The following is a 20,598-nucleotide window of genomic DNA, read 5'->3' as shown; positions in this document are numbered from 1 at the left end:
GTTGGGGCACCGCCCCCTGTCACACTCAAGGTAGGGTTGATGGGGAGGTTGCGGCGCCACCCCCTCACACACAGAGCAGGGCCAATCAGGGGGGTTGGGGCTCCGTACCCTGTCACGCACAGAGCAGGGTCGATCAGGGGGTTGGGGAGCTCCCCCCTGTCATGCACAGAGTAGGGCCGATAGGGGGGTTGGGACACCACACCCTGTCACACTCAGGGCAGGGCCGATGGGGAGGTTATGGCTCTACCCCGTCACACACAGAGCAGGGCCCGTGGGGGTGGGGGTTGGGACGCCGCACCCTGTCACACACAGAGCAGGGTCGATCACGGGGTTGGGGCGCCGCAACCTGTCACACACAGAGCCGCAGGGCAATTGGGGGTTGGGGAGCTCCTCCCTATCAGGCACAGAGCAGGGCTGATCAGGGGGTTGGGGCACCTTCCCCTGTCACGAACAGAGCAGGGCAGATAGGGAGGTTGTGGCCCTGCCCCCTGTCACACACAGAGCCGCAGGGCGATCAGGGGGTTTGGGCGTTGTCCCCTGTCATGCTGATCCCGGTGCCGGGAGGCCTCGCGGCTCCGCTGATCCCAGTGCTGGGAGGCATATTACCCTTTTACTATATAGGATAGAGGCCTCGTGCATGGGTGGGGGCGGCTGGTTTGCCCTGAAGGGTGTCCTGGATCAGGGTAGGGGTCCCCATTGGGGTGCCTGGCCAGCCTGGATGAGGGGATGATGGCTGTTTGCAGCTGGTCACACACCCTTCAGGGTGGGGGTCCCCATTGGGGTGCCTGGCCAGTCTGGGTGAGGGGCTGAGGGCTGTTTTCAGGCTGGCAGGTGACTGAAGCTCCCAACCACTCCTTTTTTCTTTTTTCTTTTTATTCTGGGCCAGCTTTAGCTCTGAGGCTTGGCTCCAGCTCTGAGGCCTCAGCTGCTGAAAGCAGGTATCTGGTTTGTTTGGGTTCTATAATCGAAACACTGTTTCAACTCCAGCTCTGAGATCCCAGCTGCCTGAAAGCAGGTTTCTGGGGTTTTGTTTAGCTTCTATATTTGTAACAATGTTTCAAACTGCAAGCTCAGAGGCCAGCAGTGGCAGGCGGGAAACGTTGGAGTCCGCCGTCACTGAAGCAAGCAAGCCTCATGTTCACTTCAAGCTGCCTGGCTGCCGGTCGCCATCTTGGCTGGCAGTTAATTTGCATATCGCCCTGATTAGCCAATGGGAAGGGTAGCGGACATATGGCTAATTACCATGTTTCTCTTTTATTAGATAGGATATAGATTAGCATCCAGGGAGGAACCAGGGAGGGTTACATGAAATCCATGGAGGTAGATGAGGAAGGTGGGAAAAAGCAAAGCAAATCTGGTTCTGGGAAAGAATAGTCCTCTGTTATTTCAAAGGTATGTTTTCTTTGATGCACAAAGACAATAGACAATTTCAAAGGTAAAGATTGACCTTTGTCAAAGAAGCTACAGGCCCATGTAGCCCTCATGACCCACTTTTAGTTAGGAATTGATATGTTCAGACCACCTTGTCTCTGAGTTTGTAAGACTCACCATGCGGGCCTCCCCTGAGCTTATCACATTTAGTATGTGGCCCATTTTTCATCTAGAAGATAGTGTATATTCTACATAACAATGTGCTATGGGCTACTTCTTCCCAGCTTCCTCATATTCAGTGACGTCACAGTGGTAGCATGAAAGCAGCCAAGACAAGAGTATTTATGCCATAGATGTTGGTAAACTCTACGAATCAAGGAGCCCCCTCTCGAATCCCCTGGAAATTCATACTTACATATCATCCAAAAGAGGTGTGTGTGTGTATGTTTTCATAGGGAAAGAGAACCAGCAGTTCTGATTTGGATGAAAGAAAGGGAGAGGGTCAGATGACTAAGAAGTTTGACCTGTATACAGGCGTAATGGTGGTGCCATTTATTGTAAGGGGACTCATAGGTAGGGAGGCATCTAAAGGGGGAGGATAATAAGGTTTGTACTCACTGGGTTTGGGATGTTCATGGTTCATCCCAGATCATTAGGCAGTGGTTTTATGTACTTGGAGCTCAGGAGAAAAGCCTGTAATGGAGGAATGTACTTGAATCATCTGTATGCAGGTAGCACTTAAAACACGGAGCATGAGTGTGGTTGCTCAAGGTACATAAGTAAGTAACAAAGTCAGAATGAAAAGGGGCATATTAACATTACAAGGTGGGCAAGGAGAGCCAGCAAAATGGGTTGATGTAGCATGGTCAGAGACACCTGGGGATAAACAACGGCAACGCCTCTGACCTCAGTGGTCCTTTGAAAGAGGGAGGCTGGCATATAAACTGAGAATCTCAAAGGAGTACTATCAAAGGGCATGAGGAGGGTGCTTGCTTTTCATGAGAGAGCACAGAGGACTCAGCGACGAACTTGACCCACTGGGTCAAGTTTTAAAGAGAGAGGGATGAGGAGCTCCTTTGATCTGTCAGCAAAACCCTGGAAGCCCAAGACAAGAGAGAGCCCAAATGGGAAAGTTTAATTTCCTCTGAAGATTCATTTGGTTTAAAAAAAACCTGGCTGCCTTTTTCTAGGTATATTCCCTAAGCAGCAAATCATCACATTTTCCCCTTGAACCAAGTTATGCATATATGAGTATGTTCTAAACTAAAGTTACTTTAGATTTGTATGTAAAGGGGATCTTAAAATATATATAATTCTAACCATCTTCCTCCGGAAAATAGCAGTTCTTTCGTTTTTTTTTCTTTTGTAAACCGTCCCAAATTTAATATGTCACATATTCCTTTTGGGTGCTGCCCTGGAAATGGCTATGTGGTGGGTATGTTCTACTTGCTTTCTATCTCCTTTATAAAACTCAGCCCTGCCCAAAGCCCTTTTCCTCCTCTCCTCTGCACAGGCCTTTCTATTGGTTCCTCAGAGGACAGACACTGCTTAGATTTGGCTGGAAGTGCCTCTGAGCTCAGCAGATGCAGGAGAAGCAAGTACAGTGTATCATGTGGCCTCACTGAGCCTGCCTTTCCATTGAACACGCTGAGGTTGTTTAGAGGGTCACGGCGCTTTTTGGTTTTTTGAATAACGCAGGAGATCAACAGCATAAGGCACTCAGGGGCTGCTGGTTGTTGGAGCATTTTCCATGTCACTGAATATATGGCATGGAGTGGTTTTAGCGGGGAGAAAAGAGCTTTGGGGAAAAATTAAAAAGGAACACTGAAGAAATTAATAATTTACTAGAATACACTAAATCCCACTGATTCAAACTCCTATTGAATTTTTGATGCTACCCTCTGCAAAGCTAGATTAAATTTTAAAATTGTTTCTATCTTTAGGTATTGATTTCCCCTCCTCCTTTCTTTAACCCTTGAGCATTTGAAAGGATATCACACCACACATGCTCCAGATCACCACAGGAAGTTAATAAAGGGTAACTACACTTAGTCTCTACTTTTCTTCCTAAATCCCCATGGACTGCATTCATCAGTTCCTCACAGGACCGTGCTCTGTGCATACTAAAAGCAAAAAGGTAGTGACTCCTGTTTCCTTCTATTTGTGCTGTACTTAATTCCTACACTTCATTATCTAGGTTTATATTGTCATTTTACAGATGAAGAAACCTCAGGGAGGGTAAGTATATTGTATCACAGGGCTAGTAAATGGTGGGCCAGGATTGAAATCCATTCTATAGTCTGTCAGTAACCATTATACATACTATCCTTCCTCTACAGATCTACGATGAATCTGTAATCGTATTTATTACATTTTATTGTAGTTATGTAACATGGGTCGGGCCCTTTCCTCATCTTTGTAATCCTTGTGCCTGGCAGTGACTGGAATAGCTCTTCTGCCATCCACTATCAACTCCTTCTAGCACCAGGCACTGTGGCACACACAATTCACATATTTATGATTTTTGTTCGGTATAAAAGATAACTCAGTCTGTAGTTTTATTGCCTTGTAGGACATTAACCTGTTTCATATCTGTGTCAGGTTTCCTGAAGACCACTTCTAGCTTTGATTTGTTAGGACTTGGCATATAACTGTATTCACCGCTACAATTTATGACAGCAAAAGGATACAAAGCAAAATCCACAAAGGGCAAAAAACCTGAGGTGAAATCTGGAAAAACTGGGCACGAAGCATCAAAGAATTCTCTCCCAGTGGAGTCACACTGGATGAACTTAATCCCAGTCGTGTTGTGACAGCCCAGAGTTTTTACTGGGAGCTGGCCACTTAGGCAATCTCTGCCTGGCACCTATGCCAGACAAAATTCCAGACTCCCAGGGGCAAGCAGGTGTTCAGCACAAACTGCATTGTTTGCACAGACAGTTTATGCACAGTGAGCCACTTTTATCAGGACTGGGAACCCTCCTAAAATTCAAGTTCCCAGATGCCAGCCAAGGGCCAATCTGGTATGCAGGTCTCTGAGGATAAGCTGTCAGGCTGCTGCTATGTTAACCCTTTTTGGCACAAGAATTTAATCCCAGCATTCTTTCTTCATGTTGTCAACTTTGTTTTATTTTGACAGACACAGCTCTAGCAAGCTAAATAAAATCCAACCAAACCTAAATCTAAAATACACCAACTCAATAGTAGAGACTGACTACTGCAGTTATTAAAAAAAAACAACCACACAAAAAACACCTTGTATTTGTATTTAATATTTTCTTACTATATTTGCACTTCTGAAAGTCCTCTTAGATGGCAAATACTTGCCTATTGAAATCTAAGGCACATATTAATAATAAAGAAGTGTTTCTGCAGGTAGGCAATACTATGTAATGATAATTCCCTCTTTAAAATATGAAATATATCATTAAAATTTCCCCATTTAAATATATTACATATAAGCCAAAACTTAGAAATGATATAACCCCCGTTTATCACTGTAGCTTTGAGCCTTTAAAAAAGATAGCCTTAATTTTAAGTTTAAATATAACATGCAGAATAGTCTTTATTTTTTGAACTTTATTATGCTTCAGATGTTTCTCTAATCATTTTAAGTTTATGTTCCTATATTTTCTGAATTGATTTTAAAATCAGAATTTTACAAGTCTCCATATACAATTATACCAAACAAAATACGAAAATTTTAAGCTTTATTAATAATTCTAAGGAGCCCAGAACACAATTAAAAGCTGACACAGTTAACAAAAGCATTAGAAGTTAAACATCTCTTGAATAAAAATATAGGAAATATAATAACGAAAAAAAAAAAAATCAGGGACTGAAGGAAGAAGAAAATTTTCCAGTTTTCGAGCAGCTGGTATATTCCGCCCTCTGATTTTGCAGGTTATATATCTCTGGATTTAACCAACCACGGGTCAAAAATACTTAAAAAAAGAAAAACTCCAGAAGGTTGATTCCTAAAACAATACAATATGACAACTATTTACAAAGCATTTGCATTGGAGTAGGTAGTACAAACCATCTAGAGCTGATTTAAAGTGTACAGTAGGATGTGTGCAGGTTAGATGTAAATACTACGCCATTTTTCTATAATGGACTTGAGCATCCTCAGAATCTGGTATCCAAGAGGTGGAGGGTGTCCTGGAACCAATCCCTGGAGGGTATAGAGGAACAACTGTACTTTCTTCACAATTTATATCACTTAAGTGCAAAGACATCATTAAATAAAACCTCATGTGATATCTACAAAATAATGGTAAGAGGAAAAAAACCTAACATCAGGATCTTCTGGATCCACTAGTTTACATACCGATTACAAAAGTGATTCTAGGTAACTACAGTTGAAAGCCTATCAATTAAGTCATCAATAGTGCAAACAAGAAGATGAATGTCTGCTTTTTCTTTCATTCGGTGATCACCATGTTTCCGAAGGATGACATCTACATCTGTGCTGACTACTCGGTCAGCAATCTGTATGGACGTGTGCCAAGATACAACGTCATCCTTCATGCAATGGAGCAATCTTATAGGGCAGTTCACAGGAATAGGGCTATGTAATAAGCAGTGGTGTTCAGCTTCTTTAATGAAACTATGCTGAATGTGATAAACTCCTTCTTCATTGTATTTTGATGGCATGCTCCACACGCCTTTCATCTCTATTTCCTTTTGTGCCTATTGAAAAAAATTAGGAAAATAGAAGTATTTATGACATACTAACACATGCAATAATATTAAACAATATAAGAATTTAAATAGAAAAATATGTACAATATAATATATATATTTAGGCATTTTAATGTCTTTTTTAATACCAGAAAGATTTGATTCAGTGAAATTGAGTGGTTGAAATCCATTGATTTCAGTGAAAAGCTGTATATCTGAAAGTTATACTTCTAAATATGTCTCAAATGACTTGAAAACAAGAAATTCAAAAAATATAAAATGTATGAAACTATAGTACTATCATGGGGTTTTCTGCATTAAAAAACATGTGAACCAAATATTTAAAGCAAAAATGATACTCAGTTGTCTTTAAGCTATTCCGCATTGCTCCTGAATTTGTAATTTCAGTAATTAAAACTTAATTTCACTGGTTATTAAATAAAGTGAAAACTATGCTAATTATTGAGACACAATAATGGTTGCATTTTAAACATCCCTACTCAAATAGCTGTTACCTGCCACTGAATTGAATGAATGTTGTTCATCTGAAGAACAAACTTCACAGAACGTTTTATGTCCTGAATCCTCAAAAAAAAAAAAGTTCAGAAATAGCAAAAATAGTATTAACCAAAGAAAATGTGCAATATGCATGAGTTCTACACCAAGAAACGGTATCAAGGCAATGTGGTGGAGAAGCTTGGTTTCCAAACAGCTGTACATCCTGTCTGACGCCCTCTAGTGTCCAAAGAAGGAGACAATGATTAGCGTCAGTAAAGAGGTACATCAAGTTCCTACACAGTGAGAAATGCTGGGTTTTAACATCTCAAAGCTAGAAAAAATAGTAACACTCCCCACTTCTGCTCCCTGGACATTTTGGGGCTAGCTGTTTGTATAGAAAATAAAAAAAATAGCGGTCCTAGTGTCCCTACTCTTTCCTTACACATGCTTTTAAGTTACCAAGGGCTCAACATGTTTCTGTTAACTGTTTCCTGGTCTGATTTAGGATTAGCAAAAATGTGCTGATTGGCAGAATACAGATCTTCTCAGTCACTCAGGGGGTATCTACCATGTACCATAATCCTCCCTTTGAGTGATGTGAACATACACAAATAGAAATGTACCTTAGGTCTTGTCATTTCTCAATAACAAACAAAAGAAACTACCCTATTAAACCAACTCCTTTCCACTCTGCCACGTTCTTAAAATAATTTCTTACCATGAGCAGCATTATATTAGCAAGTTAGAGGATGCAGTCAAGAGGTCCAAGGTTTAGATGCAGAAAGATGCAATGGTAGGAAAATTTAGCAGCATGAGGATACTGAGCAACTTATGACAAATAACCAAGAAAGTGAAAAAAACTCAGAAATAGGAGGTAAGTGCAAGGAAAACCGGCCTCACAATTTTAGACCTGATAGGAAATCATAAAGAACCTGACTGCAGACAATGCCATTTCTTAAGGAGACGGTTAGAACAAGTAAGCTAAGAATACACTTAAAACATAATATATGGCACTGGGTTCAATGCAGAACTTGAGACATTTAACACTACATATGCTATTTTTTCTTATTTTTATTTCTCTTTTTCCTTCTGCTCCTTCACTCTCTAGAGCAGGGTTCTCAAACTTCACCTGAAAGACTTGTTAAAACAGCTTTTAGGCCACACTCCCAGTTTCTGATTTAGTAGGTCTCAGGTGAAGCTCAAGAATATGCTTTTTGACTTTTTTTACTGAATTAAATTTAATGCAGTGACATTGGTTAATACATTATATAGATCCCTAAGTTTCAAGTGTACAATTATGTGATACATTACCTGTATGCTCATCCCCCTAAATCTAGTCTCCTTCAGTCACTATATTTCCCCCTTTACCTTTTTTGCCCCCTCGCCCTTTCCTCTGGTAACCACCATACTGTTGTCTGTATGAGTTTGTTTACTTTGTTGCTTTCTGTTTTATATCCCACACTAGAGGTCCGGTGAACAAAAATTTGTGCACTTGGGGAGGGGAGGGTCCATCAGCCCAGCCTGTGCCCTCTTGCAGTCTGGGAACCCTCGGGGGATGACCACCCGCTGGCTTAGGCCCGCTCCCTGGGGGACTGGGCCTAAGCTGGCAATCAAACATCCCTCTGGCAGCCCAGGAGTCCTAGGGGGATGTCCACTTGCCAGCGGGGAGCAAGCCTAAACTGCAATCTGACATCCCTAGTGCTGCTGAGGAGGCGGGAGAGGCTCCCACCACCACCGCTGTACTGGCAGCCATCAGCCTGGCTTGTGGCTGAGCAGAGCTCCCCCTGTGGGAGCTCACTGACCACCAGGGGAGAGCTTCTGCATTGAGCGTCTGTCCCCTGGTGGTCAGTGTATGTCATAGTGACCAGTCATTCCCAGTCTTTCTACTGCTAGGGTCAGTTTGCATATTACCCTTTTATTATATAGGATAGAGGCCTGGTGCATAGGTGGGGGCTGGCTGGTTTGCCCCGAAGGGTGTCCCGGATCAGGGTAGGGGTCCCGCTGAGGTGTCTAGCCAGCCTGGGTGAGGGGCTGATGGCTGTTTGTAGGCTGGTTACACCCCCTTCAGGGTAGGGGTCCCCACTGGGGTTCCTGGCCAGCCTGGATGAGGGGATGATGGCTGTTTTCAGGCTGGCCACACCCCCTTTAGTGTGTGTGGGGGTCCCCATTGGGGTGCCTGGCCAGTCTGGGTGAGGGGCTGAGAGCTGTTTTCAGGCTGGCCAAGCCCCCCGGCGATGGAAGCTCCCAGCCTCTCCTTTTTCTCTTTTTCTTTTTTAATTCTGGGATTTATTTACTTTCTATAATTGAAACTTTGTTGCCTTCAGTGGAGCTCAGAGCTGGCCGCGGCAGGCGGGAAGCTTGGCTTCCTCCACCACTGGAGCAACCAAGCCTCCTGCTCGCTCCAGCTCCATGGCTGCCAGCCGCCATCTTGGTTGGGTTAATTTGCATATAGTCGCTCTGATTGGCTGGTGGGCATGGCTTAAGGCACAGTGAACGTACAGTCAATTTGCACGTTTGTCTTTTTTTTTTTTAAATATATTTTATTGATTTTTTACAGAGAGGAAGGGAGAGAGATAGAGAGTTAGAAACATCGATGAGAGAGAAACATTGATCAGCTGCCTCCTGCACATCTCCAGCTGGGGATATGTCCACAACCCAGGTACATGCCCTTGACCGGAATCGAACCTGGGACCTTTCAGTCCGCAGGCCGACACTCTATCCACTGAGCCAAACCGGTTTCGGCTATGTTTGTCTTTTATTAGATTAAATATGAGTGAAATTATATGGCACCCTTATGTCCACTGTTCACTGCAGCACTATTCACAGTAGTCAAGATCCAGAAACAAAGTGTCTTTCAATGGATGACTAGATCAAGAAGATGTGGTACATATTTGCAATGGAATTCTACTCAGCCATAAAAAAAATGCCATTTGCAACAACATTTGAATTTTGAGAGTGTCATGTTAAGCGAAATAAGTCAAATGAAAAAGGACAAGAACCATAAGAATATGCCTTTCTAAGAAGTTCTCAGGTGCTGAGGCTGCTGGCCTAGGGACTATACTTTTTGAGCCGCTGCTCTAGACTATTTTCCTTTCTCTAATTTTCCGGGCCACAGGCTTGCCAGGATCTTAGTACCACAGGTAAAATTTAGATCTCTAAGAAAAGATGCCCAAGGAAAACTCAACAGATTTAATAAATAAATAACATATACAAAAATAAACAACTATTACTCACTATTTCTTTAACCTTGCAGACAACTGAAGTGCTTAAACGTATGTCCAATAATAAAGTATAATAAACTAATTACCTTCCCAGTTATTTCAGAAACCTCATTCTACCATATTTTGCTGATGAATATACTAATAATGAAAAAGTAATCTCTTGGAAGATGAGAAGTAGGAGTAAAAAAAAGAATGTCAACTAAATATCTAAGACAGAACTGGCTATCTTATCTCCTGTGAGCTAATTCTTGGAGAGCTCTGCTGAGAGGATCTGAGGCTGTTTACAGGCTAAAAAAAAAAAAAAGAAGTCATAATTGATTAGTCAAGTTTAATGTGGTCATACGAATAGGTACTATTTCTCACATGCCACAAAGAGGAAAAGAAGAGATCATGATGCATGATCAAAATAAGTAAATGCAATTAATAAAGAAAATGTTGCTAAAAAAAGACATTTAAAGTGTTATTTCATTAATATGGCTCCAACATTTGCCAGAATGAATTGAAGAGACTGAAGAAAAGGAAACCTTAAACAAGAGACTAAATAGTAAAGAAAGCAAAGAGATGGTATTTAAAAAAGCAGCTAAGACAAAAGATGGGCCAAAATAGTAAATCACAGGAATGATGACACATGAACAAATATTCAAAGAAAGAGGAAGCAGAAGGATGACAGGAGGTATGCCTGTGACTTACCTCAACAGGAAGCTGATTAAACTCTGTCACTAGGCCATCTACAGCTGCAGCTATACCAATAAGGGCCACAACCTTTTGTGGCCGTGCAATTGCAGCATGAAGCATAAGCCATCCGCCGAGGCTAGATCCAACTAGTATCTAAAATTGAAAATATGTGTAGTTTTAAAGAGCAATTTTTTTCTTTTCTATAAAGGTAGTGAGTAATTTAACAGAATTCATATACTTTTTTTCTTTTATATCCTTTGGCTCCCAGACTTTTTAATAGTTGATACAAAGTAGAATTAAAATTATGATTACTTTTTGTTAAAGTATTTGGTCTACAATGGAGAATTATGACAATAAAATAGGTAAAATAAGTAAAATGGTACTTACATTTTATGAGGAAGTTAAAATGACAGAACAATTTTAAGTCAAATATCAATATTGGTTAAAATTTAAATAAATTTTCATATCAAAGAAACAGCTCAAATATCATGAGGGTATCATCAACAATGATATCATATTTAACAAAAATAGTCACCTGTGGTCCTTCAGCTAAGTCATCAATTATAGAAAGAACATCTTTTCTCCATTTTCCTACTGTAGACTCTTCTAAGTTACCTTCTGATTGTCCAACTCCTGAGTAATCAAACCTGAAAAAGGGAAAATACATATCTATATCCAGATATCTATCTAACTACATATTTGTTTCTCTGATTTTTAAGGAAGATAGCACATTCATCATTATACAATGCCTAAAATGTATTAAATCCTATTGGCTTAACCATCAAATAGCCCCAAGAGCCATTCACTTTCTGATCTCCTCCACTGCTGGCAGCTGGGTCCACGTCACTATCCTCTCTTGACTGATCTAAGAGTCTCCCTTTCCAATTTTCACCCTCATAGTCTATTCCCCACATTGTAGTCAGTGATCTTTTTAAAATAAAAATCATGTCTTGGACAAACCTGCCAAAGGCTTTCTACAATCCTATATAATAAAAGGCTAATATGCAAATTGTCCCCTCGGGAGTTCAACTGACTGGGAGTTCAACCGCTTGCTATGACGTACACTGACCACCAGAAGGCAGCATGGAACGAAGGAAGACCCTGGCTGGCAGTTGGCAGCAGGGGGAAGGAAGGCCCCGATTGGCCCTGATTGCTGGCCAGGCCTAGGGACCCTATCTATGCATGAATTTCATGCATTGGGCCTCTAGTCTTTAAACAAAATCCGAGGTCCTTACTACACTCTGGTCCCTGACTGCCTCTCTGATCTTGTTCCGTACTGCTCTCTCCCCCTCACAACAACATTGTCCCTCTCCTTCTTGAAGTTAATGGAAAACATCACCCATGTTCCTGCCCTAGAAGTTTTACATCTGCTTTTCTCTCCACATGGAATACTCTACCTCCAGATATCCACTTAGATGGCTCCCTCACTTGACTCAGGCCTTTGGCTCAAATGTTACATCCTCAGAGGTCTCCTCTGACCATTCATTCTAAAATGGCACTCCTTCCATCATTCTCTACTCCCTTACCCTGCTTTATTTTCTTCACTAGAGGCCAGGTGCATGGAATTTGTTCATGGGTAGGGTCCCTAGGCCTGGCCATCGATCAGGGCCAATCAGGTTCCCCACCTCCTGGCCTCCCTGTCTACTCCTTCCTTCACTCCCTCAGCGCCCTGCTGCTGGTCGCCAGCCGTGTTCCGCGCTGCCCCATGGTGGTCTGCGCATGTTATAGTGAGCGATCGAACTCCTGGTCTCTGGGTCAAACTCCCGAGGGGACAATTTGCATATTAGCCTTTTATTATATAGGAGAGCAAACATTGCTACTTGACATTATACGTGACATTTGATTATTTTGTGTGTGCTCTGTCTCCCACACTAGCATGGAAGCTCCATATGAGCACAGGCTTTGTTTTGATCACCACTGCTTTCCCAGTGCCTCGCACATGGTAAGTGCTTAGTGTATACTTACTGAATTATTAGTGGAAAGGAAAGAGATCAGAATCAAATTAATTACCAGCCCATCCACTTAGTTTCTTCTCCTTCCAACTTCTTAGTTCTCCTGGCTCAAAGTCTGCCTGATCTGTGAATTCCACCTCACCTCAAGGTCTCAATTCCATAAATCTACCACTCCTGTAGATTACCATAAACCCTAGTTATATTGAACTACCCACAATTCTAAGCCCATTCATAACTTTGAGTCTTTGTATGGTTTCCTACTGCCTACAAGACCTTCCTTTCCTACCCAAATTCCTAATTGTTTCACCTCCTTTGAGGAACTTTCTTTGCAACATATGCCCTGTTTAGAACCAGTCACTGTCTTATGTATGTACTCAATTAACCCTTTTCATACTGTGTGTTGTAATCAGGTTTTGAATACAGTGGGGCCTTGACTTACGAGTGTCCCGACTAACAAGTTTTTAGAGATACAAGCCGTCTCTCAGCCCATTTTTTGCTTTGAGTTGCGAGCTAAAATTCGGGTTACGAGCCAGCTTCAGATACCCCGCCGCTAGTTGGCGCAGCGAACATCACAGTGAATGCCAGAACATCAGCCCAGCATCAGGTGCCTCACTCGTTCACTGTAATGATTTGACATACGAGTAATTTGAGTTACGAGCTCCGTCACGGAAAGAATTAAACTCTTAAGGCCCCACGGTATTTGTTTCTCTCTGACTAGAATGTCAGGTCTTCAAGGTCGTACTGTCTTATTCAAAATTGCCTGCCCTGTACCATCCATCCTCACTCACTTGCATTTTTTCCCCCTTACATTCTTTCCATTCTCTGCAATTTGGTAACACCAATATCCTGGTGCAGCTCTTTGTCATCTCAAAACCACCATATCACAGTAACCTGCTAACTGTGCTCTATGACTCTATTCTCTCTTTGGATGGATCCACTTTATAACTGACAGATTATATTGATATGGCATTTATTTCAATGGCTCCCTGTGACATACAACATAAAAAATTAGTACTTTAGCCTGTATTTTTAGGCCATTATATTCTGGTCACCCCAGATTGACCTTTATTATTTCATCAAAGGAAACTACTGCTTTGGCCAAATTGATCAACTTGCTGCTCCTAAAGTAAGCTCTGTTTTATTTCTCTGTTGCATGAGTCATACTATTTCCTTCACCTGAAATACCTTTTCCCATCACCTTCATTACTGATCTCCTCTCTCAGAACTTCGTACAAATGAACCTTTTTTTGCTGGAAAGCCTTTGCAGAAAAAGAAAAAAAAATCTCTAGCTAATGAAATTTCTACAGAATTCATTTTTATCAATCACAATCAAAACCTGCTTTATAAGACAGTTTGTGTTCATATGTATGTCTTATCCCCCCTGAGACTGTCTTTGCATTCTCCATAGTGACTAGGTATATAAACCTCACAGTGAGTATCATAATACATTCTGAATGAATAGAAATGGAAGGTAAAAGTAAAAGATTTTATTCAAATTTTAGCTTTCATTTTTTTCTGATTCTTAAAATCTTATAAAAACTAATAAATCCCAATGTTTAGTATACACGTAAGAGTATGTATGTAATATATAATATATATTTATTTCTTTACAGATAAGGGATTTGTAAGTGATGATGGAGAAGAAAGAAATTAAAATTTTCTTTAGGTGTCTAGTGAAACGACTCTTTGGAAATGGGGCAACAAGGCAGCTGCTGAAGTCTAAATCACAGTAATTATTTCCTCTCAGTCCAGGATACATAGGAGACCAGGGAAAAGAGGAAAGGCACCAACTAGTCCTCCTTTCCTTCTCCTTGATAGGCAATTGGGTATTTCTCCTTGCTGCATTTTTTATATTTTCCTTCCAAATATATGGTAAAGATGCAGAATACATATAAAGGCACTTCATAAAGGAAATTATAACCATTTAGTGAGACAATAGGTTGCAAGTAAGAACCCTAACCAAAAGTTAAAGATAATTCAAATATATTCAGCAGTTTTAGGACTTGTAAACACAGGAACAAAATCTGTCCTAGCCCGGCCAGAAAGGCTTAGTTGGCTGAGCAATGTCTCCATGCACCAAGAGGTTGTTGGTTCTATTCCCAGTCAGGGCACATGCCCTGGTTTCAATCCCCAGTATCAGGTGAGAAAGAAAATTGGGGATTTAAGTGGATAGAAAAGTCTTTATAAAAGAACATTGAAGAATTGTGCAGGAAGCAGCCAATTAATATTTCTTTCTCATCGATGTTTCTCTCTCTCTCTCTCCCCCCTGCTTCTCCGTCTCTCCTCCTCCCTCTTCCCTCTCTCCCCCTCTCATTTCCTCTCTCTGAACTCAATAAAAACATATTAAAAAAAAAAGTCTGTCCTAGTAGCCTCAATACTCTAGGACCTATTCCCAAATCTAGAATTAAATATTCTATTAGGAATAATTATGCTAGAATACCAGCCCTAAAACAAAATGTTATAGTCCTTAGCTCTGACTCAATTTTATTTTAGGCATGGTGACAGGACATTAAGAATACATTTTCATATAGACAGATGTACTACTTGTTGTATAATACATAAAACTAACCATTTCCTCAAGATCTAAATTTTACAGCCAACAATCACAACAAAAGTAAACTGAGAAATTGAAGTATAAATAGAAGACAAAATCTCTTATAGCAAGCTAAATGCAATAGGTAATGGTGATTAGACTGTAATGGAGTTTTGATAAAAGCAAATAACAGACTTGATCAAATTAAAAATTTGTAGTGAAAGGCTATCCTTTTTAAAGGTTTACTAGTATAAAGATACTAGAGGCCCGGTGCACGAATTGTTACACCAGTGGGGTCCCTCAGCCAGGCCTATGGGATCGGGCTGAAACTGGCTCTCTGACATCCCCCAAGGGGCCCTAGATTGTGAGAGGGCGCAGGCCAGGCCTAGGGACCCCAACGGTGCATGATCAGGGCCAGGAAGGGACACAGGAGGTTGGCCAGCCAGGGAGGGACCGCGGGAGGGCTCCAGGGCATGTCTGGCCCGTCTTGCTCAGTCCCAATTGGCCGGACCCCAGCAGCAAGCTAATCTACCAGTCGTAGCATCTTTCTCCTAGTGGTCAGTGCATGTCATAGCAACTGGTCGACAGTCTGCTCCCCGGTGGTCAGTGCACTTCATAATGAGCGACTGAGTGGCCTCAGCATATCATTAGCATATTACGCTTTGATTGGTTGAATGGACAACGGATACTTAGCATATTGGGCTTTTATTACATAGGATACATAGATTGCATTTTAACACCATACCACTTAATAGTCTCCAAACATTATAACTTTGTTATGATTACTTAATATACCTTTAAAATGTATTTTACATATATCCAAAATGCAGAAAACCTACATATGTCTTATAGGGAGACAGAAATGGATAGCTCTCCCAGCCTCAATTTAAACTTAAGAACTGGCAAAAAGGTGATTTCTTGATTCAAAATATTTTAGTGACAAAGAGGGAGAATGATGACAATATTTCTGTTATCATGATATTTTGCTGAGGCTAGTCCCCTTACTAGATAGCTCTTCCTTCTTATCCCAAACCTAACTATTCTTCAATGTTCCTTTATAAAGACTTTTCTAGCCACTTAAATCCCCAGTTTTCTTTCTCTCACCTGATAAAATAAAGGGTACTGCTCTTTTGACACTATCACTTTCTGATGAGTATTTTTCCCAAATTACTCATATGCATTTTCTCCTGTTTCCCAGCCTTATAAAAGGTTATTTAAGGGTAATGACCATCCTATATAATAAAAGCCTAATATACTAAGTGTCCAGTTGGTCGTCCGTTCAACCAATCAAAGTGTAATATGCTAATGATATACTAAGACCGCTCAACCGTTTGCTATGATGTGCACTGACCACTAGGAGGCAGACAGTCGACTGGTCGACCAGTCACTATAACGTGCACTAACCACCAGGAGGCAGGCACTCCAACCAGTTGGTTAACACATTGTATGCGGGAAACGTATTTATATGTTTTACGTATTTATACGTTCTACCAGTGTAGAAGAGCGCGGGACACGTATTAATACGTTTTTTATAGACTAGTGGTAGAATGCGGGTAACGTATAAATACGTAAACTAAAGTTATCGTAATTTTACTGAACGTTGCCATTTGCACAAAAAATTAGCAAAAATCGCCCGATAAAAACTGTTAGCGCGCGATAAAAACTACCCGCAAACAATGTGTTAACTTGTTGCTGGGGTCTGGCCAATCAGGACTGAGCGAGAAGGGCCAGACACGCCCTACCCGACTGGCCAACCTCCCATGTTCCTCCTTGGCCCCAATAGTACACCGTTGGGGTCTCTTGGCCTGGCCTGCGCCCTCTCACAATCCAGGACCCCCTTGGGGGATGTCGGTGAGCCAGTTTCGGCCCGATCCAATAGGCCAGGCCGAGGGATCCCGCTGGTGCACGAATTTGTGCACTGGGCCTCGGCGGTTCTCAACCTGTGAGTTGCGACCATCGGAAAACACATATAGCATATCAGATATTTACATTACAATTCATAAAAGTAGCAAAATTACAGTTATGAAGTAGCAACGAAAATAATTTTATGGTTGGGGTCACCACAACATGAGGAACTGTATTAAAGGATCGCGGTATTAGGAAGGTTGAGAACCACTGCCTAGTGCAGTGATGGCGAACCTTTTGAGCTCAGCGTGTCAGCGTTTTGAAAAACCCTAACTTAACTCTGGTGCCGTGTCACATATAGAAATTTTTTGATATTTGCAAACCATAGTAAAACAAAGACTTATATTTTTGATATTTATTTTATATATTTAAATGCCATTTAACAAAGAAAAATCAACCAAAAAAATGAGTTCATAGGTTCGCCATCACTGGCCTAGTGTTTTATATTTCACAGCACCCAAAACAGTGCTAGAAAGTCTACTTGCAAAAGATACACCAGTCTTCAGAACAAGTTAATAGATTTTTTAAGAGTTCTGAGAATGAAAATGAAACAATTAGTTAATCTGATAAAAGAACTAAGAACTAATTATAAATGCTATATAACTGATATAATTTTTACTATTATGTTAAACAGATACTAGTAAAGTCTAAAAGTTTTTATTATTTTATTCCTAAAAGCTGTATTTTCTAGATCTACTGAGCAAATGTTAGTGGAACTACCTTTTTCTAGGCTGTTCTGAAAATAATTCAGAAATTACCTTAATCAAATCTCATTTTTTTATGATGAAAATAGGTCCAGTGTTTATTAATGGACTTATCTGTCACAGTTATTGCTAGAATTGATTCTACGGCCCATGTTTCTTGAGTTCCAGGCCAGTGCTCTTTCTATTAAACCATACTATCTTTTCTGGCAAATTAGGCACTAAATAAATAATTGTTATAGGTAAACAAACCTAGTAACAGCAACATAAATATGTTATTTTACTAAAATAATTATCAGCATAAAATATTACAAATTGTGAAATCAAGTTTTAGTTAAACACCATATATCCCTATTTATACTTAGACATATTCAAATTACAGCAGTGAGGAGAAAGAAAACGCAGGATATGTGAATTATATAATACTAATTTTACAATACAGGAGGCCCTCCAATATTTTGTTCAAGGCTGTCCCATTATAATATTGATGAGATGTCACAGGCACTTAACTCTTGTTTATATCAATTAGTCTATGGTAAAACTGGCTTGTTTATATGTCATTTCACTTAAAGTTGCAGAACTTATCAATGACATTAACTGATGACTTACTGTACTTTTAAATGCATATATATTATTTTTAAATACATATTTTAAAAAGTAAGGTAATAAACAGTGGTAAGTAAAAGTCCTTAAGCCCCAAATGGAAAACCACAATATAATCACAAGAAAGCCAACTATAGTATATTGGTTTGTTGTCTTATTAGGTTATTGTAGCTAAAGAGCTTAGTTATCATTAGTTTCCTTTCCTGCCAGCATTCAATGTGGCACAAAGACTTTTTAAAAAGGTCTTTTAAAGGTTTCATTTACAAGCACCCTAAGTCACAAGAAAGTTTACAACCATTAAAATAGATTAATCTATAAAAATGCTGGCACTTGCTTCAATTGGTTAGAGCAGAAGTAATTCTCCACTGCCATGCTAAATGGTAGTAATATTTTCTCTGAAATGTGTTGTTCCTACCTTATATAGGCGTGACCTAGAGATTTGCAAAACTCCTCAATCGCCAATGCTTTTGTACCAGTCATATTAGAAATATAGCCAGGGAGGAAGATAATTCCTGGACTTTTGCCTTTTAGTCTCTTATAAGCCAGTTTTGGAAGGTCTGGTCGACTAAGGAAAGAGACTGATGCCTTTTGTCTGCAAGCTAAACAAAGTACACAAAACATAAACCATAGTTTGCAAATACAGTTTTTGGAAACCCATATATATATGTATATATATTTTTTCAATCTTAACTTTAACTTGTCAAACTGATGTCAAATACTATTTCCACTTAATAGAAAACACAAAACACTGATGTATGCTATTCGTCTGTGCATATTCTATGACAAGTCTGTGCATATCTTCATTTCAAAATCAGTACCTTCTTTGAGTAAGGTCCAATCTTGCTTCTTCAAAAACGTATGAAACCTTCCTCTCCTTTACTGTGGCTACAAAAACTTGTCAGTCTCTTCCATGTGAGCTGATAAAGTTTACCTCATTCTGGATTTAAGAAGTTGATTTAAAAAAATTAAATTGGAGACCTTAAAACTATTACTTTTACATGTAAGCTTGTTTCAAAGTTTCCATGTATAGTGAAGTATTACAAATTTAAAACTTTCAGTGAAAAGCAGGGCTAGAAGGAGCCAGTTACATTGGTTGGCAGATTGTATAAGCAGAAATGTTCATTTCCCGTTTCCCTCGTTCAGCACTCAAAAATCCTCCCTATCCTCTTAATGTTATTTCCCAACACAAGAATGTCTCCGCGAGACAATCATCTATTTAACCTCGGTAAGCTTTAAGTGGACAGGTTAACATTATATCCATAAAGGATCTTTGTGCAATAAGAATTAGTTCAAAGCCTGGTGCTTCAGTGCTCAACAGATGAACTGGAACTTCTTTAATGAAATGTAATAATGAAATGACACACTACGCTAGAGAAACATATAACACGTCTTTTGATTGTGTACAATTAAATGCAAGTTAAACTGATTATAAACATTTAAACATTTTAACTCAAAACAAAGAGTATCTGCAATGACAATTCCCATTCCAAGCAATCATGCATCTGAGTGCCCAAGGTGTGGACAAAACAAAACCAAAAGCTAAAAAGGCAAACTTTAGAAAGACAGACTATATACACTTTGAACAATTATTAATTCCAATGGGTTAAATCTGAAAAGAAACATCAATGGAGCTCAGCTGTTAAGTGTATATACATTTTGGGGGGCCACCCTATACATGGGAGGGTGGCGCTGGAATAGGAAGAGGGAGGAACCAAGCACAAGATAAAGAAAATGGTAAAGGGCTCCGATTTCTGGTTTAAATTACAGTGTCCTTTATCAAGGAATGATGATGGTTTTCACGGAGCGGGAGCCTCGAGAAGACAAAATGAGAAATAAGGCTCGATCTTTATACACTTTTACGAGACTGTTCCAATTGTAAGTCCCCTCAAGTCCAAGGAGGGCAGGTCTGTGCACCTTCACAGAGTCACAATCTGTAAAAACCCCTACAACCCACAAAGAAAAAAAAAGAAAAATCAACTAATCAGCAAACGCGGTAAATGCTCGTTAACTTTCGCTCTTCGGCGCTGAGCGCAGGGGAGGCGGGCGGAGAGCGGGACCTTGGCGGAGCGTCACCGCTGGCAGAGGCCGGGCCCGGGTCCAGGACACCCCGGGCCGCCGCGCTGCTCTCGCACAGCCTTCGCCAGAACTGCCGGGACAAGGACATTTTTGAACGGGGCGCCAAAAACGCACAGAAAGGAACGGGTGAAACCGGGATGTCCGAAAGAACGCTTTCTGTTCCCGTCTTTCGGGCACTAACCTGGGAACCACCGTGGCGCCTTCTCGGGCTTCCGAACGAGTAACGTGCAGAGGCCACGGTGGAAGCCGAAGGAGACGGCCGTACAGCCCCACCTCCGACAAGGACCCCTAGCCGCCGCAGCCGCCATGCCCACTCCAGCCATCTTCCCAGCGGCCCCTGCGCCCCGCGCTGAGCTACGGAGACGCCGCAGGGCGCAGAG

At 40.9% G+C, this 20,598-nt stretch overlaps 1 protein-coding gene across 2 annotated transcripts in view; it reads right to left on the bottom strand.

Annotated features, from left to right (window-relative positions):
• Positions 1–20,598, bottom strand: part of ABHD10 (abhydrolase domain containing 10, depalmitoylase) — a 26,051-nt gene extending 5,453 nt beyond the window's left edge. The window contains exons 1-5 of one of the 2 annotated variants that reach the window (XR_004974059.1): positions 20,400–20,598; positions 18,558–18,741; positions 10,984–11,095; positions 10,464–10,601; positions 1,990–2,064 (exon numbers count right to left, since the gene is read on the bottom strand). Coding sequence is in view for 1 of the 2 variants with exons in the window: in XM_036349806.1 (XP_036205699.1) it covers positions 5,719–6,063; positions 10,464–10,601; positions 10,984–11,095; positions 18,558–18,741; positions 20,400–20,541 (921 nt within the window). In the remaining variant the exon portion in view is untranslated. Of the gene's footprint in view, positions 1–1,989; positions 2,065–5,064; positions 6,064–10,463; positions 10,602–10,983; positions 11,096–18,557; positions 18,742–20,399 lie in introns of those variants that run through there. The other variant, XM_036349806.1, reaches the window with a different exon arrangement.

The sequence above is a fragment of the Myotis myotis genome, unplaced genomic scaffold (genome assembly GCF_014108235.1).
Source record: "Myotis myotis isolate mMyoMyo1 unplaced genomic scaffold, mMyoMyo1.p scaffold_m19_p_2, whole genome shotgun sequence".
NCBI lineage: Eukaryota > Metazoa > Chordata > Mammalia > Chiroptera > Vespertilionidae > Myotis > Myotis myotis.
Note: the sequence above shows the minus strand (reverse complement) of the source record. Positions and strands in the feature narration are given on the sequence as shown.